At 38.4% G+C, this 23,174-nt stretch overlaps 1 protein-coding gene across 1 annotated transcript in view; it reads left to right on the top strand.

Moving 5' to 3' along the window:
• The first annotated feature begins 13,594 nt into the window (after positions 1–13,594).
• The window catches only part of LOC133663035 (immunoglobulin superfamily member 11-like), a 64,401-nt gene continuing 54,821 nt past the window's right edge, over positions 13,595–23,174 (top strand). The window contains exon 1 of the mRNA XM_062067215.1: positions 13,595–13,754. Coding sequence (XP_061923199.1) covers positions 13,614–13,754 — 141 coding nt within the window. The 5' untranslated portion in view covers positions 13,595–13,613. The remainder of the gene's footprint in view (positions 13,755–23,174) is intronic.

Raw genomic sequence — 23,174 nt, 5'->3', positions numbered from 1 at the left:
ACTTTCTGCTTTCGTAAATCACAACTTGTGATTGGATACCAGGGAGTGACAAGTGAGTATCCAATCACAGTCATGTTCAACGTAAGGCTACTGTCAATATCATGTGATCTGATCGGCTGTCGCAACTGTCCGTGAACTGAATGTCCTCCGTTCGTTAAACTGCACAGCCACCGTTAATGTTGGGTAAGAAGGCCTCTGACAGAATTCATACAAGCTAGCTGAATTCTGATTGGTTAAAAGAGCAACACTGGAGCCTGATATGACAGGAAGAAAATATGATGAATACTTGTATATATCCATGGAAAGTCAAATAAAAATAAAATTAACTTTTATTAATTAATGATCATGATTTATGTTAGGCCAGCAGAGAAGGCCTTGCTGGCCCTGACGGCACACCACTGCTAAGTTCATGTATATTATGTGTGTATGGAATAATTTATAGTCTGACGGCATTGGGTTCTCCTTGTCAAACTGAATACACCACCCCGTCATAGCAGAGAGAAAGTAATACCAGTGGAATGGTTTTACTGTTCGATGATGCCACTCTTACATAATCCGAGAAATGGAGACAAGCGCTGATCTGGGCCCCTGGCAAGAATAGCCAAGGAAACATTGAAAAATACAAGTCTCTGTCAGAAGCTGAGCATTGCTGAAAAGAGACACGATGAAAGATGCATTGGTTAGCAACTTACTAAATGATTCGTAGTAGACAATGAAACCATGTTTCATCATATGACCAATCAAGAACTGTGCATCACTTCTCATAACTCCAAATTGGGCTAGAAATAGTTAAATAACGTTTATTTTGATAGTTGTCTAGTCATGGGCTCTCCTAAAATTTAGTCCCCTAATCAGATTATGAAGTGTACACCTTTTCAGTTCATTTATCCTTTGAATTCAGCTTGAGAGTCGTGAGTTCAATCCCGGCCTCGGTATCTTTCTGTGTGGAGTTTTCATGTTCTCCCCGTGACTGCGTGGGTTCCCTCCGGGTACTCCGGCTTCCTCCCACCTCCAAAGACATGCACCTGGGGATAGGTTTATTGGCAACACTAAATTGGCCCTAGTGTGTGAATGTGAGTGTGAATGTTGTCTGTCTATCTGTGTTGGCCCTGCGATGAGGTGGCGACTTGTCCAGGGTGTACCCCGCCTTCCGCCCGATTGTAGCTGAGATAGGCTCCAGCGCCCCCGCAACCCCGAAGGGAATAAGCGGTAGAAAATGGATGGATGGATGTTTAGGCATGTGCTAACAATAAGGATGACTATTTCCTTCAGAAATATTTATACAGTAGCTGTGCTGCTCATTACCCTGCTGCAAAAAACAACAACTATTACACTTGTGTCCAAAAGCAAGGGCAGACTGGTATACAATGATTGTACCAATGATTGTCACACACACACAAGGTATGGCGAAATTATTCTCTTCATTTGACCCATCACCCTTGATCACCCCCTGGGAGGTGAGGGCAGCAGTGGGCAGCAGCGGTGGCCGCGCCCGGGAATAATTTTTGGTGATTTATTTTTGGTTTATTTTTTATATTTGGTGATTTGGGGTACTAGGATGACAGGGGATGCAAAACAATAACAGTGAAATACTTTTTCATAACATGGTCACTACTGCCTAATTTCTCTTGTTATATTCTTATTTTACTCTTATATTTTTGTTCTCATCGTTGCTTTTTATTTTTATTCTATTGTAATATTTTTCTATTTTGTCTCCATTTATACCCCCATTATTTACTTTTTACAATTTTGTACACTGCTGCTGGAATTTAAATTTTCCTGAGGGAACTCTCCCGAAGGAATCAATAAAGTACTATCTATCTATCTATCTATCTATCTATCTATCTATCTATCTATCTATCTATCTATCTATCTATCTATCTATCTATCTATCTATCTATCTATCTATCTATCTATCTATCTATCTATCTATCTATCTATCTATCTATCTATCTATTCCAACCCTTCATGCTGAGTGCCAAGCAGGGAGGTAATGGGTCCCATTTTTATAGTCTATGGTATGACTCGGCCAGGGTTTGAACTCACGACCTACCAATCTCAGGGCGGACACTCTAACCCAGGGGTGTCCAAAGTGCGGCCCGGGGGCCATTTGCGGCCCGCAGGTCATTTTTTAACGGCCCCACGGCACATTTTAAAAATACGATTGAAAAAAATAAAAAACATTAAAAGTGGTATTTAAAGAGCAAACAGGTGAAATGTAACAAGAACATGTAGCAATGTTTACTCTAATCACACAAAGCTGCCATGTAGGCAGTTTCTTTCTTTAAAAAATAATAATGAATCAAAATCAATGTCATTATGAATTATTGACCTATTCATGGCTCCAATTACGTCACATTAAATATTTTGAGATATTTTTTGGGGAAAATGTTTCATATTTTGTGTTTGCCATGTAAAAAAAATGAGCTGTTTTTTTAAAGGGCCTAAAACGAACAAACAAAAAACATAAACAACAATAAAACTTACAATTGACAGATACATCTGAAGTTGATCTCGAGATTATTGTGTTAAAAGTAAACAGTAAAAAAAAAAAAAATTATCATTTATTTTTTAACACTTTAATTAGTAGGACCCTTTTAGATCCCCTACAACAGTGGTTCTCAACCTTTTTTCAGTGATGTACCCCCTGCGAACATTTTTTAAATTCAAGTACCCCCTAATCAGAGCAAAGCATTTTTGGTTGAAAAAAAGAGATAAAGAAGTAAAATACAGCACTATGTCATCAGTTTCTGATTTATTAAATTGTATAACAGTGCAAAATATTGCTCATTTGTGGTGGTGGAAAAAAAGATATAAAAATAACTAAAAACTTGTTGAAAAATAAACAAGTGATTCAATTATAAATAAAGATTTCTACACATAGAAGTAATCATCAACTTAAAGTGCCCTCTTTGGGGATTGTAATAGAGATCCATCTGGATTCATGAACTTAATTCTAAACATTTCTTCACAAAAAAATAAATCTTTAACATCAATATTTATGGAACATGTCCACAAAAAATCTAGCTGTCAACACAGAATATTGCATCGTTGCATTTCTTTTCACAGTTCTTTTTGACAGACATTTTAGTGAGGGTCAAACCATCATGGCACGGTGGAAACTCTGGGTTTATGGTAATGAATGGAATAGCCTACTTGATTTGATGTTCAGTTTATGAACTTACATTCATATTTTGTTGAAGTATTATTCAATAATTATATTTATAAAGGATTTTTGAATTGTTGCTATTTTTAGAATATTTTCAAAAAATCTCACGTACCCCTTGGCATACCTTCAAGTACCCCCAGGGGTACGCGTACCCCCATTTGAGAACCACTGCCCTACAATTTTAGTGTGATTAGTTTTTAAGTGTCATTGCTCAAAAAATAATAATGAATTAAAATCAATGGTGTTGTGAGTTATTGACCTTTGTAAGGCTCCAATTATTATATAATCTCAAATATCCCACTTAAAAATTGTATTGGGTGAAAATATTGCATATTTTGTGTTTTTTTCATTTAAAAAAAGGGTTTTCTTTGACAAAAAAGAGCATAAAACTTAAATCTTTAAATTTTTTTATATTGACAGATAGATCTAATGTTGATCTAGAGATTTAAAAACTTGAATAATAACACAAATAATAATACTGAATAATGACACATTTTTTATATTTTTTTGACCAAAACCCTTTGGGGTCGCCGGGATCAAGCCTGAGTGGAAGCCTAAATGTATATTTTTTATACATATATTGTATTGGTTTTTAAAATAAAAAATATCAAAATGGCCCCCGCTAGCTTTGATTTTTCAATGTGCGTCCCTCAGTGGAAAAAGTTTGGACACCCCTGCTCTAACCGGTGTGGGTGTGTGACTATCAGTGGTACTTTAACTTTAACCTTAACTTATCCAGGGTAAGAAGATTTTAAATCTGCAATGCAGACCCTAGCAAAGAAGCAGCATTTACATGGTAGAGTTGTTGAAGTGTGATAATACTCTCTCATCATCTTTAATTTTTTTTAACACAAGTTATCGCTATGGATCGCTCTCAACAGTTTGCAAATGCACTTAAGGTGCGAGGGGAAAGTGTTGGAACATAAATGAATGTTTAAGACAGACAAACACTTGTGGACCACAGAGCAGGAAACTTTTGGTGTTTTTTTTTTTTCTGTAAGTATTATTATTAAAAACAGTACTGTAATTTGACAATGAGTATGTGCTTTACTGCCATCTACTGTCTACTTTGAAAGTCTGTGCGCTATGAATGGCTTCTGCTGCAACTTCCTGAAAGCAAGGTGCACTCATGAGGCAATGCCAAGTAATGCTGCGTCGTTGCACTCTGAGTCTACCGAAGAGGTCACACAGGTGGCATGCATTGAATTCGAGTCAACTTAAAAGCTGTACTTTTAGCTGTATTTTCAACCCATTGCCTCAGCTGAGCCGAGGGTGTGGATTACACGGTTCGCCGTCGAAGCCAGGGGTCAGCAACCTGTAGCTCTCGAGCCGCATGCGGCTCTTTAGTGCCGACCTAGTGGCTCCTTGGAGCGTTTTTTTAAAAAAAGGATTAGAAATGGAAAAAGATGAGGGGAAAATTAAAATTTTAGTTTTAGTATGTTTTTTGTTTGAGGACAAACCTGACACAAACCTTCCCAATTGTTAGAAAGCCCACTCTTTAATATGTTTGTGTGTATGCTTCACTGATGAGAGTATTTGGTGAACATCATTTTGTCCTACTAACTTTGGCGGTTCTTGAACTCACCATAGTGTGGACTGTGACACAACAGTTTGTTTACATGTAAAATCTTTGTCTCATTTTGTCCACCAAAAGTTTTATGCTCAAACGTGCGCTTTGTTGACATTATTGACTTGTTGGAGTGCTAATCGGGCATATTTGGTCAGTGCATGACTGCAAGCTAATCCATGCTCACAAGGTTTTTAGGCTAGCTGTATGTACATATAGCATCATTATGCCTCATTTGTAGGTATATTTTAGCTCATTTAATATCCTTTACTTGTGTCCTCTGTGTATTTAATTTATATTTGCATGTCTCATGACACATTATCTGTGTCATGATCCGTGGCCCGGATCATGTTTTTGTTATATTCTGTTAGTTTTGGACTCCCTGAGTTCCTGTTTTTGTGCACCCTTGTTTGCTTTTAGTTACCATGGGTGCTTATTGTTTCCACCTGTCTCTGATTGGTGCTTAGGACGCTCATCTGTTTCCCGAGCACTAATCAGAGGGACTATTTAATCCTGCCTTTGCCGGTCAGTCGGCTGGCTTCATCATTTGCTACTGCCACAGTTACGTTGGGTAAATTCCTTGTCTCCTATGCTTCTTGATTCCTGCGCTAAATCTCGCCTTAGCTTCCCGTGCGATCGGCACGCTTTCCTTTTGCTTGTTGTCTGTTTTTGGTACGTGTTCGATTTTTGAGGAATAAATCATGTTCCTACCTGCACGCCTTGTCCGGAGTGGTCCGTCTAAGTTGCGACCCCACGTCGGGACAATCTGTATGTAATATTGGCTGCATTTCTGATAGTTATTTGCGTGCCATGTTGTTCCAGACCGCAGCAAACATTACCTAGCTTTCCAAAGATTGTAATAAGTCTATTAAAAGAAGACAGCCTGCCGTTTCCTTTAACTTGGACACACACATCTATACCTTTGACCATTAAAAGCCAGTAATTTCCAGGAGTCATCTCACTTTCTGAGTGGCCTCTGATGTACTAATGGTTTCTAAAGTTGTAAAAATATGTAGAATAAATATTACATTTCAACATTTCTGTCAACGAAGATTTGCTTCAGCCTGCGACACATAGTCATTTTGATAGTAGGCTAATATAGCTAATATAGACACCTACATCATGTGTTGCCTTCATTATAACACTTATATACGATTTTTCCTTTTTTCCGTCTCCAGACAGATTAGTTTTTTGTATTTTTGATCCAATATGGCTCTTTCAACATTTTGAGTTGCCGACCCCTGGTCTAAGCAGTCTGTATACCAAATGGTATGCATATGTTTTTTACTGTTATGTTTTTTTTTCCCGTGTACGAGCACTGTTTGTGTAGCTTACAGTGAGCCTTACAGCTGCTGTGGGCTTCCTAGATGTTTGCCTGGCAAGGTTTTGCCCAGCAATATGCTCTTTCTGCTTTCCCTTGTCTTGTCCGCTATGGTTAGGAACGTAATACCTGTAATGAGGCCGTTGTTTGTCTGTGGTGGGGTTGTTGTGGGCCCTTGGGCTTTGGTAAATTTGTATTATTTTCTGCCATTTAAATATTTAATTTACAAAAAAAAGACGTCATAATGAATAAAGCAAAACATGTTCTAGACCAAAAATCCCTTCATATTCTCTACTGCTCACTAGTGTTACCGTATCTGAGCTACTGTGTAGAAATATGGGGAAATAATTACAAAAGTACACTTCATTCATTAACGGTGTTACAAAAAAGATCAGTTAGAATAATACATAATGTTGGATATAGAGAACATACAAACCCTTTATTTATTGAATCAAAAATACTGAAATTCCACGACATAGTGAATTTGCAAACAGCTAAAATTATGCACAAAGCAAACTATAACCTGCTACCCAAGAATATACAACAATTCTTCTCAAAAAAAGAGGAGAAATATAATCTTAGAGAAAAACGTAATTTAAAACATTTGTTTGCACGTACAACACTTAAGACCTTCAGTATATCAGTATGTGGAATTAAATTATGGAATGGATTAAGCAAAGCAATCAAACAATGTACTAATATGATACACTTCAAGAAACTCTTCAAACTTAAAGTGTTTACAAAGTACAAAGAAGAAGAACCATGAAAAACATTCTCAATTTATTTCATCCATCCATTCATTCATTCTTAAAGTAATCTTATTTATCTCATCATATGAAATATGACTTACTTCACCAATTATTATTATTAAATTCTTACTATTATTTATTTATTTATTTTTATTGTAATTACTTATGGAGTTTATTGTGAAAAAATTGTGAACAGGAAGTGAACAAAAAGTTTTGCAACTGTTATGTAAAGAAAAGGGGTAGGATTAAACAAGCTCTGCTTCTTCCTACTCCTTTTCGAACATGTTGAAAAGAAACTGGAAATTGTGATGTATCATGTTGTATGCTTGCATGTTCGAAATAAACTCAAACTCAAACTCAACTCAAACTAAATGTTAATATAAATTAAATATAGCCATCAAATTAAGAGCAATCAAAACCTCAAAAACACGAAATGTTTCGTTCTACCTGGATAGGACACATCTTGCTTCAAACACTTCACTCGTCATGACGTCATTAAAGCTCACCTTTCAGCATAGAACAAGGATGAGGTGATAGAAGAAAGGTAAAAGTATAACACATCATATTTGTTGCAGCATAGGAGAAAGTTATGTCCAAGTTTCACTTTTGCATCCCATTGCCCATAACTGTGGTGCGTTCCAAGACCCTCGATTAAAGTTGGAAAGAGAGGCGTCGCTAGTTTTTAAAGACTGGGGGAGACTTAACTCCCAGGAAATGCATTTATAATGATATAATCATAATAATAATAAAGATGTATCATTATGATTGGTATTATCCACTGATAATATCCTACGTGTATCAGCTAATATCTACTTTACACCCTTAAATAAAGGAAAACTTGACATATATATAATCATATTTAAGTGAATAATGACAAGTTATATTGTTGTTTAAAGGGGAACTGCACTTTTTTGGGGAATTTTCCCTATTGTTCACAATAATTATGAAAGACATGACGACGGATGTGTTTTTTAATGCCTTCTAACTAAAAAATAAATGTAAATAAAAGTTTGCTTAGAGCGAAGCCAATGGGTGATCCTCTATTCCGCCTATAAAACCCTATAAAAAAACATCCAAAAAGCACCAACAATACTCCATTCACACTTCGTGAGCTAAATATTAACCAAGTATTAGTAATATTGCGTTAGTGCTTATAATAACTATTTATAGCCAATGTTGATATGATTGACTCGTTCCCTAGCTCATCAAAATTTAATCTAGATCATTAATAATTTCTCTCACCTGGATAGTAGAAAGACGAGGACAAATTCCGACAAGTTGGTACACTCTGACAGCCAATTTCGACCTGTAAATGGCGAAAACGACACGAAAAGACGCTGGGTTCCACCCCCCTTTTCCTCACAAGGATTATAAGTCATTCTTCATCTAAATGTGAACATCCTAGCAGTCGGCATCCTAATGACAGCAGGCATTGTACAGTAAGTGATGGTTTATTATGTTTGTTGGCTCTCACAAAGTCTGCAGCGAGTAATAATCAGTGATGTTGTTAAAAAAATGTTTTTGCTTTTTGTGATGCGATTTTTAAATTATTGCTTAAAATGATCAAAATACGTATATATTAAATGTTATTATAAATGTGCCTGTTACTACATTACATATACTTAGATCATGGATATACAATCTTAATGGAGGTGTTTGGACTTTTTTTTAAGGGCTTTATAGGCAGAATAGAGTGGCTCCCATAGGCTCCATTTTAAGTGGACTTTTGATCGCATTTATTTAATATGCATTAAAAATGTATTTCATAATGACTGTGAACGGTAGGCAAAATTCCCCCCAAAAAGTGCAGTTTCCCTTTAAACTCATTCTGAAAAACAAAAAACGTAACTTTTTTTTTTTTTTACAAAATCAAATTATTCAGGAGTGTTAATATAGATATGTTCTAGATATGTTCATCCCATCTTCAAAAGTCCAAAACCTAATCAAGGTTTTTTACATGTGTTTGAATTCAAGCTTGTTTCAACCTAATTCATACAAGAGTTCATTTTTAGCGCATGTAAAAATAGCAAGTGTGTGTGCAGGAAAAATAATAGATATTTTCAGATGCATCGCAATTCGGACGTGGACGATTATAAAATGGATTAGTAAACATTGATAATCGATTTATGTATTGTAAATAAAGTAATGCAGACAGTTCTTGAATTTGGCTGACTGCAGCGAGCCACCTCACTGAGAGATCCGACCAGCCCCTTTACTCTCGGGCACTTACAGTATGTTCCAGTTTTGCACACATTTTTATTAATTTATTAAATGTGGGAATTAATTTAACTGTTTCCTATTACCAATGCACTGGGTTTCTTTCCAGTTGAAAGTGATAAAAGCTTATTTAGTGGAACGAAAATAATTATAAAAAAACTGCATCAATATACACTATATTGCCAAAAGTAGTTGGCCACCTGCCTTGACTCACATATGAACTTGAAGTGCCATCCCATTCCTAACCCATAGGGTTCATCCTTTTGCAGCTACAAGGTTGGGAAGTGTGTTTATAGGAATTTTCAACCATTCTTCCAAAAGCGCATTGGTGAGGTCACACACCGATGTTGGTCGAGAAGGCCTGGCTCTCAGCCTCCGTTCTAATTCATTCCAAAGGTGTTCTTTCGGGTTCAGGTCAGGACTCTGTGCAGGCCAGTCAAGTTCCTCAACACCGGACTCTGTCATCCGTATCTTTATGGACCTTGCTTTGTGCACTGGTGCACGCTCATGTTGGAGGAGGAAGGGGCCCGCTCCAAATTGTTTCCACAAGATTGGGAGCATGGAATTGTCCAAAAATGTTTTGGTATCCTGGAGCATTCAAAGTTCCTTTCACTGGAACTAAGGAGCCAAGCCCAACTCCAGAAAAACAACCACACACCGTAATTCCTCCTCCACCAAATTTCACACTCGGCACAAAGCAGTCCGAAATATACCGTTCTCCTGGCAACCTCCAAACCCAGACTCGTCCATCAGATTGCCAGATGGAAAAGCATGATTCATCACTCCAGAGAACACGTCTCCACTGCTCTGGAGTCCAGTGGCGGCGTGCTTTACACCACTGCATCCCACGCTTTGCGTTGGACTTGGTGATGTATGGCTTAGATACAGCTGCTCGGCCATGGAAACCCATTCCATGAAGCTCTCTGCGTGCTGTATGTGGGCTAATTTGAAGGTCACATGAAGTTTGGAGCTCTGTAGCAACTGATTGTGCAGAAAGTCGGTGACCTGTTTGTTTCCTGTTTGATATTATAAATAAATAATGATAAATGGGTTATACTTGTATAGCACTTTTCTACCTTCAAGGTACTCAAAGCGCTTTGACAGTATTTCCACATTCACCCATTCACACACACATTCACACACTGATGGAGGGAGCTGCCATGCAAGGCGCTAACCAGCACCCATCAGGAGCAAGGGTGAAGTGTCTTGCCCAAGGACACAACGGACGTGAGGTAGAAGGTGGGGATTGAACCGCGGTAACCAGCAACCCTCCGATTGCTGGCACGGCCACTCTACCAACTTCGCCACGCCGTCCCTATTATATTGGGTTTAGGGTGGGATGGGAGACTTGTGTATGACGGCCCAGAATTGTGTGCTGGGAGCAGAGGATCCTGACATTTGAGCGGAAAGTCTTTAAGTAAAAAGGCTTGAATAAAATATGGGCCTTTTCATGACTATATCAATGATGAGTGTGTTAGCCTGAGTCCCTTGTGAGGGTGGACAACATGGAGTGTCTGCCAGCAGAAGGGAAAGCGTGGGAAGTTGGTCAAGTCGACATTGAGAGCAACAGGCAGTCTGACGGTTAGAATCGGCATTCGAGACTGAGAATTACTAAAGACAACTCTCAGAGCAGAAAAGGCCACAGCGGATGCAAAAAGCCAGGATGACATGAACACAAACAAGATAAGATCCATATTTAGTGGTCAGCGCATGCACTTCACATGTGGCTTGACTCCCACATACTAATTTCTCCTGCTAATAGCAAGATGGTCATCAGACATCATTTACAGGACGTGATCAATTATCTGTAATCGTATCAGAAGGCATCATCCCCCCCCCGAAATCTTTCGATAAGATGACTTCCCATAAAGGGTTTTGGACATGGACACATGCTTGTGGGGGAGATGTAACTCAGTTTGGGCCGTAATGTCTTTAGCCAGACTAGAAATAGGCTGCTCATGTTCATATTTGTCTTTGTGAGTTTGTTGGAGCAAAGACAGCTGTGTCCAGATGAGCGAGACAGCTTCCGTGCTTCCCCCAGTTGAAACCTTTGTTGGCCAAACAGCAAATATCATGTTCTTGCTTTTCACGTACAGTAGCAATTAATGGCTTTTTTGCCGATATCCGATATCCCGATATTGTCCAACTCTTAATTACGATGTCGATATCAACCGATACCAATATATACAGTCGTGGAATTAACACATTATTATGCCTCATTTTGTTGTGATGCCCCGCTGGATGCATTAAACAATGTAACAAGGTTTTCCAAAATAAATCAACTCAAGTTATGGAAAAAAAATGCCAAAATGGCACTGCCATATTTATTATTGAAGTCACAAAGTGCATTATTTTTTTAACATGCCTCAAAACAGCAGCTTGGAATTGGGGACATGCTCTCCCTGAGAGAGCATAAGGAGGTTGCGGTGGGCGGGTTTGAGGCGGGGGCCTGGGGGGTAGCAGGGGGTGTATATTGTAGCGTCCCGGAAAAGTTAGTGCTGCAAGGGGTTATGGGTATTTGTTCTGTTGTGTTTATGTTGTGTTACGGTGCGGATGTTCTCCCGAAATGTGTTTGTCATTCTTGTTTGGTGTGGGTTCACAGTGTGGCGCATATTTGTAACAGTGTTAAAGTTGTTTATACATACACCCTCAGTGTGACCTGTATGGCTGTTGACCAAGTATGCACTTGTGTGTGTGAAAAGCCGTAGCTATTATGTGACTGGGCCGGCACGCAAAGGCAGTGCCTTTAAGGTTTATTGGCGCTCTGTACTTCTCCCTACATCCGTGTACCACTCCGTACAGCGGCGTTTTAAAAAGTCATACATTTTACTTTTTGAAACCGATACCGATAATTTCCGATATTACATTTTGAAGCATTTATCTCTAGTAGCAATATGTTCAATTTTCATTCATCAATTTTATTAATATTATCGTGTGAATGCCCAAGATTCTGTACCAAAAAAAACGACTGGGAATCGTGAGCTGTTTAAAAAAATAAAAAAATCCTGGGTTACCCAGAATTCCTGGTTTTCCGGGTCATTTTTCGAACTTGCACAATTTCTCAACCGATTTTAACCGTTCCACCATTCACACATTCCACTCACCTGTGTAAGCGCGTTAACTGTCAGCATACTTGTGAGAACGTTAGCGTGTTTTTCTTTTGCTTATTTTATGTATTTATTTATTTTAATTTAGAGATGTCCGATAATATCGGACTGCCGATATTATCGGCCGATAAATGCTTTAAAATGTAATATCGGAAATTATCGGTATCGGTTTCAAAAAGTACAATTTTTCTTTTTAAAACGCAGCTGTACGGAGTTGTACACGGACGTAGGGAGAAGTACAGAGCGCCAATAAACCTTAAAGGCACTGCCTTTGCGTGCCAGCCCAATCACATAATATCTACGGCTTTTTACACACTCAAGTGAATGCAAGCATATTTGGTCAACAGCCATACAGGGCGGTATAGCTCGGTTGGTAGAGCGGCCGTGCCAGCAACTTGAGGGTTGCAGGTTCAATCCCCGCTTCCGCCATCCTAGTCACTGCCGTTGTGTCCTTGGGCAAGACACTTTACCCACCTGCTCCCAGTGCCACCCACACTGGTTTGAATGTAACTTAGATATTGGGTTTCACTATGTAAAGCGCTTTGAGTCACTTGAGAAAAAGCGCTATATAAATGTAATTCACTTCACTTCACTACAGGTCACACCGAGGGTAGCCGTATAAACAACTTTAACACTGTTACAAATATGCGCCACACTGTGAACCCACACCAAACAAGAATGACAAACACATTTCGGGAGAACATCCGCACCGTAACACAACATAAACACAACAGAACAAATACCCAGAACCCCTTGCAGTACTAACTCTTACGGGACGCTACAATATACACCCCCCGCTACCCCCTTACCCCCAATACCCCACCCCCCCAACCCCGCCCACCTCAACCTCCTCATGCTCTCTCAGGGAGAGCATGTCCCAAATTCCAAGCTGCTGTTTTAGGGCTTTTTTAAAATAAAAAAAAATAAAGCACTTTGTGACTTCAATAATAAATATGGCAGTGCCATGTTGGCATTTTTTTCCATAACTTGAGTTGATTTATTTTGGAAAACCTTGTTACATTGTTTAATGCATCCAGCGGGGCATCACAACAAAATTAGGCATAATAATGTGTTAATTCCACGACTGTATATACCGTATCGGTTGATATCGGAATCGGTAATTAAGAGTTGGACAATATCGGAATATCGGATATCGGCAAAAAAGCCATTATCGGACATCTCTAATATATTGTATTTGTTTTGAAAATGAAAAATATCAAAATGGCCCCCGCGTGCTTTGATTTTCCAGTGTGCGGCCCCCAGTGGAAGTAGTTTGGACGCCCCTGTTATGTAACCACTCTCACAGCTCTTTTGTCTTGCTATCTCTGCAGAGGCAGAACCACCGATACAGCTCTTGAATTAGACGTGCGGATAGTGCAAGTGCACCGCAAGTTGTGTCTTGGCGAGAGTACATCTTGTGCGAATGATGTCACTGATGATAGTCTCCCTCCCTCCTGCAGCGAGCGTACATGCACTGGATGTGATGGTGTCTCAGAGCAGCATCCAGGTCGCCCGAGGCCAAGCAGCCGTCCTGCCTTGCTCCTTCACCACCAGCGCTGCTCTCAACAACCTCAACATCATCTGGATGGTGATCCCACTGTCCAATGCCAACCAGCCTGAACAGGTGCGTTCACTTACACACCTTCACCCACAGTCTTGGACCTTTTAAGCTGAAGACAGTCAACAAAAAAAAATTGCCGACTGGGGAATCGCTTATATGATTCCTTCTTTCTCACCAACTGACTAACTTTCCAAATGTAACCTCACTGCATATTGCCTGATTGGGGACGGCTGCTTTGCTATGACAACTTTGCAGTCAAAACAGGTACATAAGATCTGAATCTCAATTTAATCTCCAACAAGGTGTGTTCAGATAGAGCCGGAAAGCCCCTTCAGGGAACACACGTACAGTATGCACTCACCGGACGTTCAATTTGGTGCAGCTGGACCATTTAATGACCTTTTTCGGTACAAAAGCTATGAAAATACTCAAAATCTATAAAAAATTCTATTGCATCAGCGTTTCCCAACCATTACTGACGTCAGAACCATCTCACGGCTGACTTTGCTGGTGGTTTAGGGTGAGCAAATCAAGGGCTAGTCGTAAACTTTTCCTTGAGCTCACTGTCAACCAACACGGCGTCGATCGTGTGAGACTACTGTTTAAAACAGGGGTCCCCAAACTTTTTGACTCGGGGGCCGCATTGGGTTAGAAAAATGTGTGTATATCCATCCATCCATCCATTTTCTACCGCTTATCCCTTTTGGGGTCGCGGGGGGTGCTGGAGCCTATCTCAGCTACAATCGGGCGGAAGGCGGTGTACACCCTGGACAAGTCGCCACCTCATCGCAGGGCCAACACAGATAGACAGACAACATTCACACTCACATTCACACACTAGGGCCAATTTAGTGTTGCCAATCAACTTATCCCCAGGTGTATATATATATATATATATATATATATATATATATATATATATATATATATATATATATATATATATATATATATATATATATATATATATATATATATATATATATATATATATATATATATATATACAGGGCCGGCCCGTGGCATAGGCCGTATAGGCAAATGCTAAGGGCGCCGTCCATCAGGGGGCGCCACGCCAGTGCCACAAATGTTGGAGAAAAAAAAAACAAAAAAAAAACAGTTGGTTCCTCATATTTCTAAATACAAAAAATAATCCCACATTAATTAAAATGCAAAATAAAGCCTATTTAATAGAAATATTATTTGTTACATCATTAATTTGAGCACTGCTGGGATTCGGTTAAAGATAATCATAGCATAATATTCTCATATAATATGTTAATTTGCTTTCCTTAAGTAAAAAAAAAAGGTCAAAGACAAAGCTATTCGGTTTCTTGTGAGTATGTACACTTCACTGCCGATGTGGGGGGGGGGGGGGGGGGGGGGGGGTGCCACCTAAAATCTTGCCTAGGGCACCAGATTGGTTAGGGCCAGGCCTGTATATATATATATATATATATATATATATATATATATATATATATATATATATATATATATATATATATATATATATATATATATATATATGTATATATATATATATATATATATATATATATATATATATATATATATATATATATATATATATATATATATATATATATATATATATATATATATATATACATTAAGTCAGGAAAAAACACAAGAGGCTATATCATCCCTACAAGCCTGTTTCGCAGGTTTCCCTTGCATTTTATTGCAATAAAATCTGAAACAATACGAAAAGAATGCCATTGTAAGTTAATAATACTAATACAGACACTCGTCAGGAGATTTTATTGCATTTTATTGCAATAAAATCCCCTGACGAGCAGTGAAACCTGTGGAACAGGCTTGTAAAGATGATATAGCCTCTTTTGTTTTTTCCTGACCTAACATATATTCCGCTCTACCCCGGTATTGAGCACTGTGTAATGGATAAACCACAGAAACCATGACTATGTGTGTGTATATATATATATATATATATATATATATATATATATATATATATATATATATATATATATATATATATATATATATATATATATATATATATATATATATATATATATATATATATATATATATATATATATATATATATATATACTGTACATATACCTATATATATATACATTAGGTCAGGAAAAAACACAGAGGCTATTTCATCCCTAAAAGCCTGTTTTGCAGGTTTCCCTGCTCTTCGGGGGATTTTTAAAAATCCCCCGAAGACGATGATGTCACGTTATTATTATATTTAGACAATATGATTTGCCTGAGCGACTAGGAGACACCGAGAGTAACAAGCGATAGAAAATGGATTAGAAAAGACAGATTTAAAATAAATAAATAAATAAATAAATAAATTTAAAAAAAAAAATATATATATATATATATATCTTTTTTTTTTTAACCTGGGACTTCCCGCGGCCGTAGTTTGGGGGGACCCCTGGTTTAAAAGGAAGACATTTTGTGTGCTAATTGCGCCAACATTTCTGAGAACATGCCGCGAGGAGGGGAAAAAAAACCCCATTGTGCTTCAACACATCAAACCTTATCAGCCACTTGAAACGCCAGCGGTGTTTTGAAAGCCTACGAAGACTGCCTGCACTGTAAAAAGAAGCTATCAGCTGCAGAAAAAGGCCCGGGGCATGTTCCTATCGCTACTGCGTCTGATACTGTAAGTGAAAAAGGTTTGCCAGAGACAATAAAGCGGTCTCTGATTTCATCATGGAAATTATGGCTCTAGACGACCAGCCATTTAAGATGAAGATACTGACTTTTATCAGGACACCTTTACAGGTACAGTTCATCAAATGCACATTTATTTGAGTCTCTTACCTCCAGATGTGCACAAACTACAGTTAGATATAAATGTAAAAAATAATAGATAAATACATTGTCAATAATCAGTATCGGTCTTAAAGATAATAATTCCTATCATTTGTTGTAGATAAATACTGTATTTTCCGTACTATAGAGCTCATCGGGATATAAGCTGCACCCACTAAATTTTAGAATAACTTTTTTTTTTGCCCTATATTAGCCGCACCGATGTTGTGAAATTAGTTTTTTACACCGAAAGATTCTGTAACTGTTTATTTACATACCTCAATTGTTTCCAAAGGGTGTCTGTTACACGGCAGTAAAACAGCTGATCAAACATAACAGAAGTCATCGTCATGGACCCAATAGCTGCGGAAGCTCGCTCTCCAATCAGCTAAACCAGGGGTGTCAAACTCAAATACAGAGTGGGCCAAAATTTAAAACTGAACAAAGCCGCGGGCCAAAGTTGAACAAATTAACCTTTCAATAGGGACCCAAACAAGTTTTAATTTGAATATTGAACAAGCAAGGCTTATATAACTTTATAGTGACATGCAAAATCGAGTTTCAAATAATAATAATAATAATAATGAAAAAATATCAATGGCATATCAAATACAATTTAAATAAAAATGTAATGCCTCTTTACTATTTGCAGCCTTCTGAGGGAAATTTCAACATTAACTTTTTCCACAGGCTAATAAATTTGAAAATAAAATAACAATGAATAAACCAACCATTCAGGACTTTAAACTGCTCAGTTTGCAACACACTGAACTAATCTGATGTGCCCAAGCCAGATACCTGGCATCTTTTCTTGAATGCTAGTTCATTAATGTCGGGGCTCAGGCTTTGAGCTGAGGCAACCTTCATTATCGAACGAAGGTGTTCATCAGTCATTATATCTCGTAGTCCAGCCGGACCACAGTCTTGGGGGCGTGCCTTAAAGGCACTGCCTTTAACGTCCTCTAAAATTGGCCCGCGGGCCAGAGTTTGACACCCATGAGCTAAAATTCAATAAGTCCCTATTGACGTTTTGGTGAATTTACTGAGGAATTTGTGTAACTGAAACAATACAAAAAGTATGCCGTTGTAATTAATAATACTAACACAGATACTCGTGAACGTGTGAACATATTAGCTAATGCTAACGACGCTAGCGTCTTTACATTACGATAGCATGTGCACATATGCATGAAAACACTCCTACAGACATCAAGCATGGGACAGTTTGGTAAGTATAAACCGTTTTAGTTATATTGCAAAACTTACAAAAGCTTGAAATGATGAATGGAAAATACATAAGAGTAGGAACGCTATGGACGGCTAGAAGACCGAACGGCACTCTACTTTCGGTTTGAAAGCATTAAATGGGGAGACAACTCACCCAAAAGATGGCGCCATAGCACAAACAATAAAACACCCCAATGTATTTGCTTGTTTTTTCTTTTTTTACTCTTTCTATTATTGCCGTCAGCTAAGAAAAAATAAATGAGAAATTAAGCTGCAGGGTTCAAAGTGTGGGAAAAAAGTAGCGGCTTATAGTCCGGTATTTACAGTAATAATTTTCAGACCAATTAAATTAAATTGGATCATTTCCGGGGGCACACCCAATGGATGATGTGACTAATGTGGTTGGGAATCACTGATTTAGAACACCCGCTTGTGTGCCTAATGAAGTGTCCAGTGAGTGCATACGGTGAACTAATTTTTACCTATCTGACCTCGATTGCTACTGTAAAGCTTTTTCTTAAGTTCCACATGTCACGTTATTATTTGTGCAGAACATCCACAGTCTGTTGCAAGAATAGACCGTCTCAATCTGATCGCAATGATTTAGATTTTTTAATGACAAATGAGCTACACTCGTATATGGAGACAGATTTTAAAATGTAATGATTGCCTTAAAATATGCGCGCAAGGAAAATCATATCAGCAGAAAGTTATTGACTACCACCCGCCTTCCATACTCATATTTAAAAGCATGGCAAGTGTTTACGTTTAATTACACAGAGCCTGTGATGCATCTGGTGATCTCCTACACTTTAAAGTTCAGATGGGAAATATGGCATATATTCTTGAAACTTCTGCCAAGCTAAAAATGAACCGTGGACACTCAAAGGGATCAGTCATTATTTTGAAGACAATCGCTGCGGGCAGGGTTTAGAAAGGGTTTTACCATGAACATCAAAGAAATTAGCATAGATGAAACCACAGCACTAGTTTGATCCGAATTATACAACATTTCTTCATTAAAAGTTGTGTGTTTCGCAATTAGAAGTCCCGTGTGTTTTGCAATTATGGCATTCATTCATCAGACTTCTCTGACATCTTAGAAGTTGACCTCAAAATATTCTGGCGCTCTCATTGGTTTTCTATCGTATAACTAAAACAACACAGAAGCAATACGCATCAATCAAGAAGTTAGTTTTTAAAGTATTAAAGGACCCATAGTGTCTATATGACCGAAATTTCACTAACAAGTTCTCTTGATGTATTTTTTTTTCGCCTGAAAATGAATCTGATTGGCATTCCCCATACGATCACTTAGTTTATGAGTAATCCGTAGATAAATAACTGTACCCTTTCCATGGCCAGACTTGGTGTGACGTCATCTACAGAACTGGAGCCAATTTCCCCGCATAGACAATGTAGATCAGAGGTGTCAGGGGCCGCATGGAGGAAAATCTGTGCACACGCGGGCCGGACTATTAAAATAATGGCATTAAAACTAAAAAATAAAGACAACTTCAGATTGATTTCTTTGTCTTACTTTGGCCAAAAATAGAACAAACACATTCCGAAAATATTACAATAAAAATATAGAAAAAAATACCGGCAGCGGTAAAGTTTAGATCCATGAAGAAAAGAAGAAAATTAATGTTTATAACTGAATAAATTTACATATGCATAAAAATGTGTTTTATTTGTTTATTTATTTTTTATTTTTTAAAGAATTCACGTTTATGAAAACCTTTTTCCAAAACACAATATATAGAATGTGAGATATAACAGGATAATGCATACATTTATCATTTGTTTTCAAAACGGTTACAAAAAAGTGGGACCCCAAAAACCTACTGTGGGACCCCATTTTTATGACTTGATGGCGTCCCAGGGACCCCATCAAAATTGAAAATTCCTAGCGCCAACACTGATGGAGTATTGGTGCGTGCAAAACAGCAGCAGGCGGCTGTGGCCTGCGGGCCGGTTCTGATACTAATCAAATATCATCCCGGGGGCCATAGATAATTCCTTCGTGGGCCTTGACTTTGACACATAGGGTGTAAATAAAGGCATGTAAACCTATTATTTTTACTCACTTAATTAATTGTGTGTTTTTGTCGCACTGGTCCCTGAAAAATTCAAACATTATGAGGAAAACATAAATATAAAATAGCTTCCTTGCTCTTCCATGGACACGACCATAGCCTGTGTTTCCTCATGCTCTTTCAGCTTTATCTCAAGCATCTTGAGGAAAACATCAGTAGATGAGGACGCAAAATAGAACACTAGTAGCTTAACTTATTTTTTCTCTCGTTTTTGGAGTCTACCTTTTTTTCTCAGTTTTTCCGTAGGTTTTGACCTCCCCCCCGAGGGTGCTCCTGATTTTCGGGATCGCATTTGACTTTTGTTTTTAACATTTTCCATCCAAATTTCAACAAAAACCCTTCTTCTTCGAAGCCATAATGATTAAAATGATAGATATTGCCACTCCTCTCATTTTGCACAAGTCTGTTTGACTGGATAGGTTTATATTTTCCTCATATTACCAATCTTTTGGAACTGTTTGCAGGCTGAGCCCTTCTTTAGTTGTATTGCTGAAACCTGCAACAGCGCTGCAAAAACTAAAATCTAAGTAAGATTAAATATCTCAAATAAGGGTGATATTTGCTTATTTTCTGTTTGATAAGATAATTCTTCTCACTAAGCAGATTTTATGTTAGAGTGTTTTACTTGTATTAAGGGTTTTGGTCCTAAATGATCTCAGTAAGATATTACAGCTTGTTGCTGAGATGTTATGACCTATATTGAGTAAAACATGCTTGAAACTAGAATATCAACTGTTGCAAAGCTGTGTCATCAACACTCACAAGTATAAAACTACTTTTTTTAAAGTAATAATTTCTTATTTCAAGCATGAAATGGGGTTCATTAAGGTTAGCTAATTTTACTTGTTTTGGAAAGTCTTAACAAGCCAAATGTTCTTGTTCTATAGGCAGATAATTTTGCTTAGTTCAAATAAAATACCCCTAATTTTTGTTTAGTTTTTTCTTGTTTTTGAACACTGACTTTTTGCATTGAATGCACCTGGCGGCCATATTTAATCATTACTGCAAATTCCGTGTGAAAATAACGTGATGCGGTATGAAGATTGCTACCAAAACACGTACGTGTGAAATTGCCTCCAGTCTTCTGTAGGTGACGTCAGCAGGCTGATGCAGGCCCGCCCACATTTTCTAGCTAAAAGTCGCCGTTCCAAAAATGTCCCGAAACTCGTTAGAAAATAAGCCTAAAATCACCCATTGTGTCTATTTTGGGGATAATTTTACCAGTAGATACCATTTTAAAGTAAACACTATGAAATAACTAATAGCATTAGAGGGGCCCTTTAAATTTTAATTTTCCTGAGGGAACTCTCCTGAAGGAATCAATAAAGTACTATCTATCTATCTAATAATATCTTTACTAGAATGTAATTGTAACGTAAAGGTAACGTTATTATTCTGTATTCTTCATTCATCACTCCAAGCAACGTTTGTAAGTTTTACAATAAAACTAAATCTGTCACCACATACAGAGTACCATTATTGCAAAGGTAAAACACAGACTGCAGAGGTATTGCAGCACAATTTGTGCGGAGACAATATCTCTTTTGGTGCCTCTGAACGCACCTTGGGGATCATATAGATACATGCTGTAGATATCTGTTTGTTGTAGCTGTAGAGGTTTTCTGTGTTTATCCCCACGTTTCAAAAATGCAATGCCTGGTAGTGCTTTTTTACAATCGTCTAATGCTACTAACTTTTTTGCATTTGCTCATTTCTACCGAAACCAGACTGAATAATTTAGTCACCGTTGTGTTGTTGTTTGTTTAAATTCCTGCGCTTCCCTACTTGCCTCTCTTCTTGTGTGTTTTTCCTCACCTTCCTGCCTTTCTCCCCCTTTTTGCAGGACTTCTGTGATTTATTTCAAAGTTATTTAACATGCAGCTGCAGGCCGCACAAGCTCACCTGCCTCCCCTCCTTTTGAACCTCCGCTGGTCGGCCGTCCAAATAATATAATCATCTTCTGCACTAATTACCTCATGCCCACGACAGGCTCTATATCGCAGCTGTTCGCTACACACACACCCACACACACACACACGATGACACACACACACATACACACACACACAGACTAGCTTTAGACAAGCTGCTGGTCCAAAGTGCTGCACAGATCCAGACGCATCCATGCGTATCTTATATATATTTACTGGGTTCACGCAACATGCAGAGACACACACGTGCATGCAGAGTTCTCAATAGGCATGTGAAAACGGTCAATTACAGTCGTGGTTAAAAGTTTACATACACTTGTAAAGACATCACATGGACAAAGATAAGACCTTCTGCAGGAAAGTTCTGTGGTCAGATGAAACAAAAATTGAGCTGTTTGGCCAAAATACCCAGCAATATGTTTGGAGGCGAAAAGGTGAGGCCTTTAATCCCAGGAACACCATGCCTACCGTCAAGCATGGTGGTGGTGGTAGTATTATGCTCTGTGCCTGTTTTGCTGCCAATGGAACTGGTGCTTTACAGAGAGTAAATGTGACTATGAAAAAGGAGGATTACCTCCAAATTCTTCAGGACAACCTAAAATCATCAGCCCGGAGGTTGGGTCTTGGGCGCAGTTGGGTGTTCCAACAGGACAATGACCCCAAACACACGTCAAAAGTGGTAGCGGGGGATTTATATTGTAGCGTCCCGGAAGAGTTAATGCTGCAAGGGGTTCTGGGTATTTGTTCTGTTGTGTTTATGTTGTGTTACGGTGCGGATGTTCTCCCGAAATCTGTTTGTCATTCTTGTTTGGTGTGGGTTCACAGTGTGGCGCATATTTGTAACAGTGTTAAAGTTGTTTATACGGACACCCTCAGTGTGACCTGTATGGCTGTTGACCAAATATGCCTTGCTTGCATTCACTTGTGTGTGTGAAAAGCCGTAGATATTATGTGATTGGGCCGGCACGCAAAGGCAGTGCCTTTAAGGCACGCCCCCAATATTGTTGTCTGGGTTGGAAATCGGGAGAAATTCGGGAGAATGGTTGCCCCGGGAGATTATCGGGAGGGGCACTGAAATTTGGGAGTCTCCCGGGAGGGTTGGCAAGTGTGACTGGGAGACGCAACTGCTCTGTACTTCCCTACGTCCGTGTACCGCTCCGTACAGCGGCGTTTTAAAAAGTCATGAATTTTACTTTTTGAAACCAATACCGATAATTTCCGATATTACATTTTAAAGCATTTATCGGCCGATAATATCGGCAGTCCGATATTATCGGACATCTCTAATTAACATTGCTGTATGTATACTTTTGACCCAGCAGATTTGGTCACATTTTCAGTAGACCCATAATAAATTAATCAAATAACCAAACTTTTTTGTGACCAACAAGTATGTGCTC

This window comes from Entelurus aequoreus, linkage group LG13, assembly GCF_033978785.1.
Source record: "Entelurus aequoreus isolate RoL-2023_Sb linkage group LG13, RoL_Eaeq_v1.1, whole genome shotgun sequence".
NCBI lineage: Eukaryota > Metazoa > Chordata > Actinopteri > Syngnathiformes > Syngnathidae > Entelurus > Entelurus aequoreus.
The sequence above is the reverse complement of the archived record's forward strand: the minus strand, read 5'-3'. Positions and strand labels throughout refer to the sequence as shown.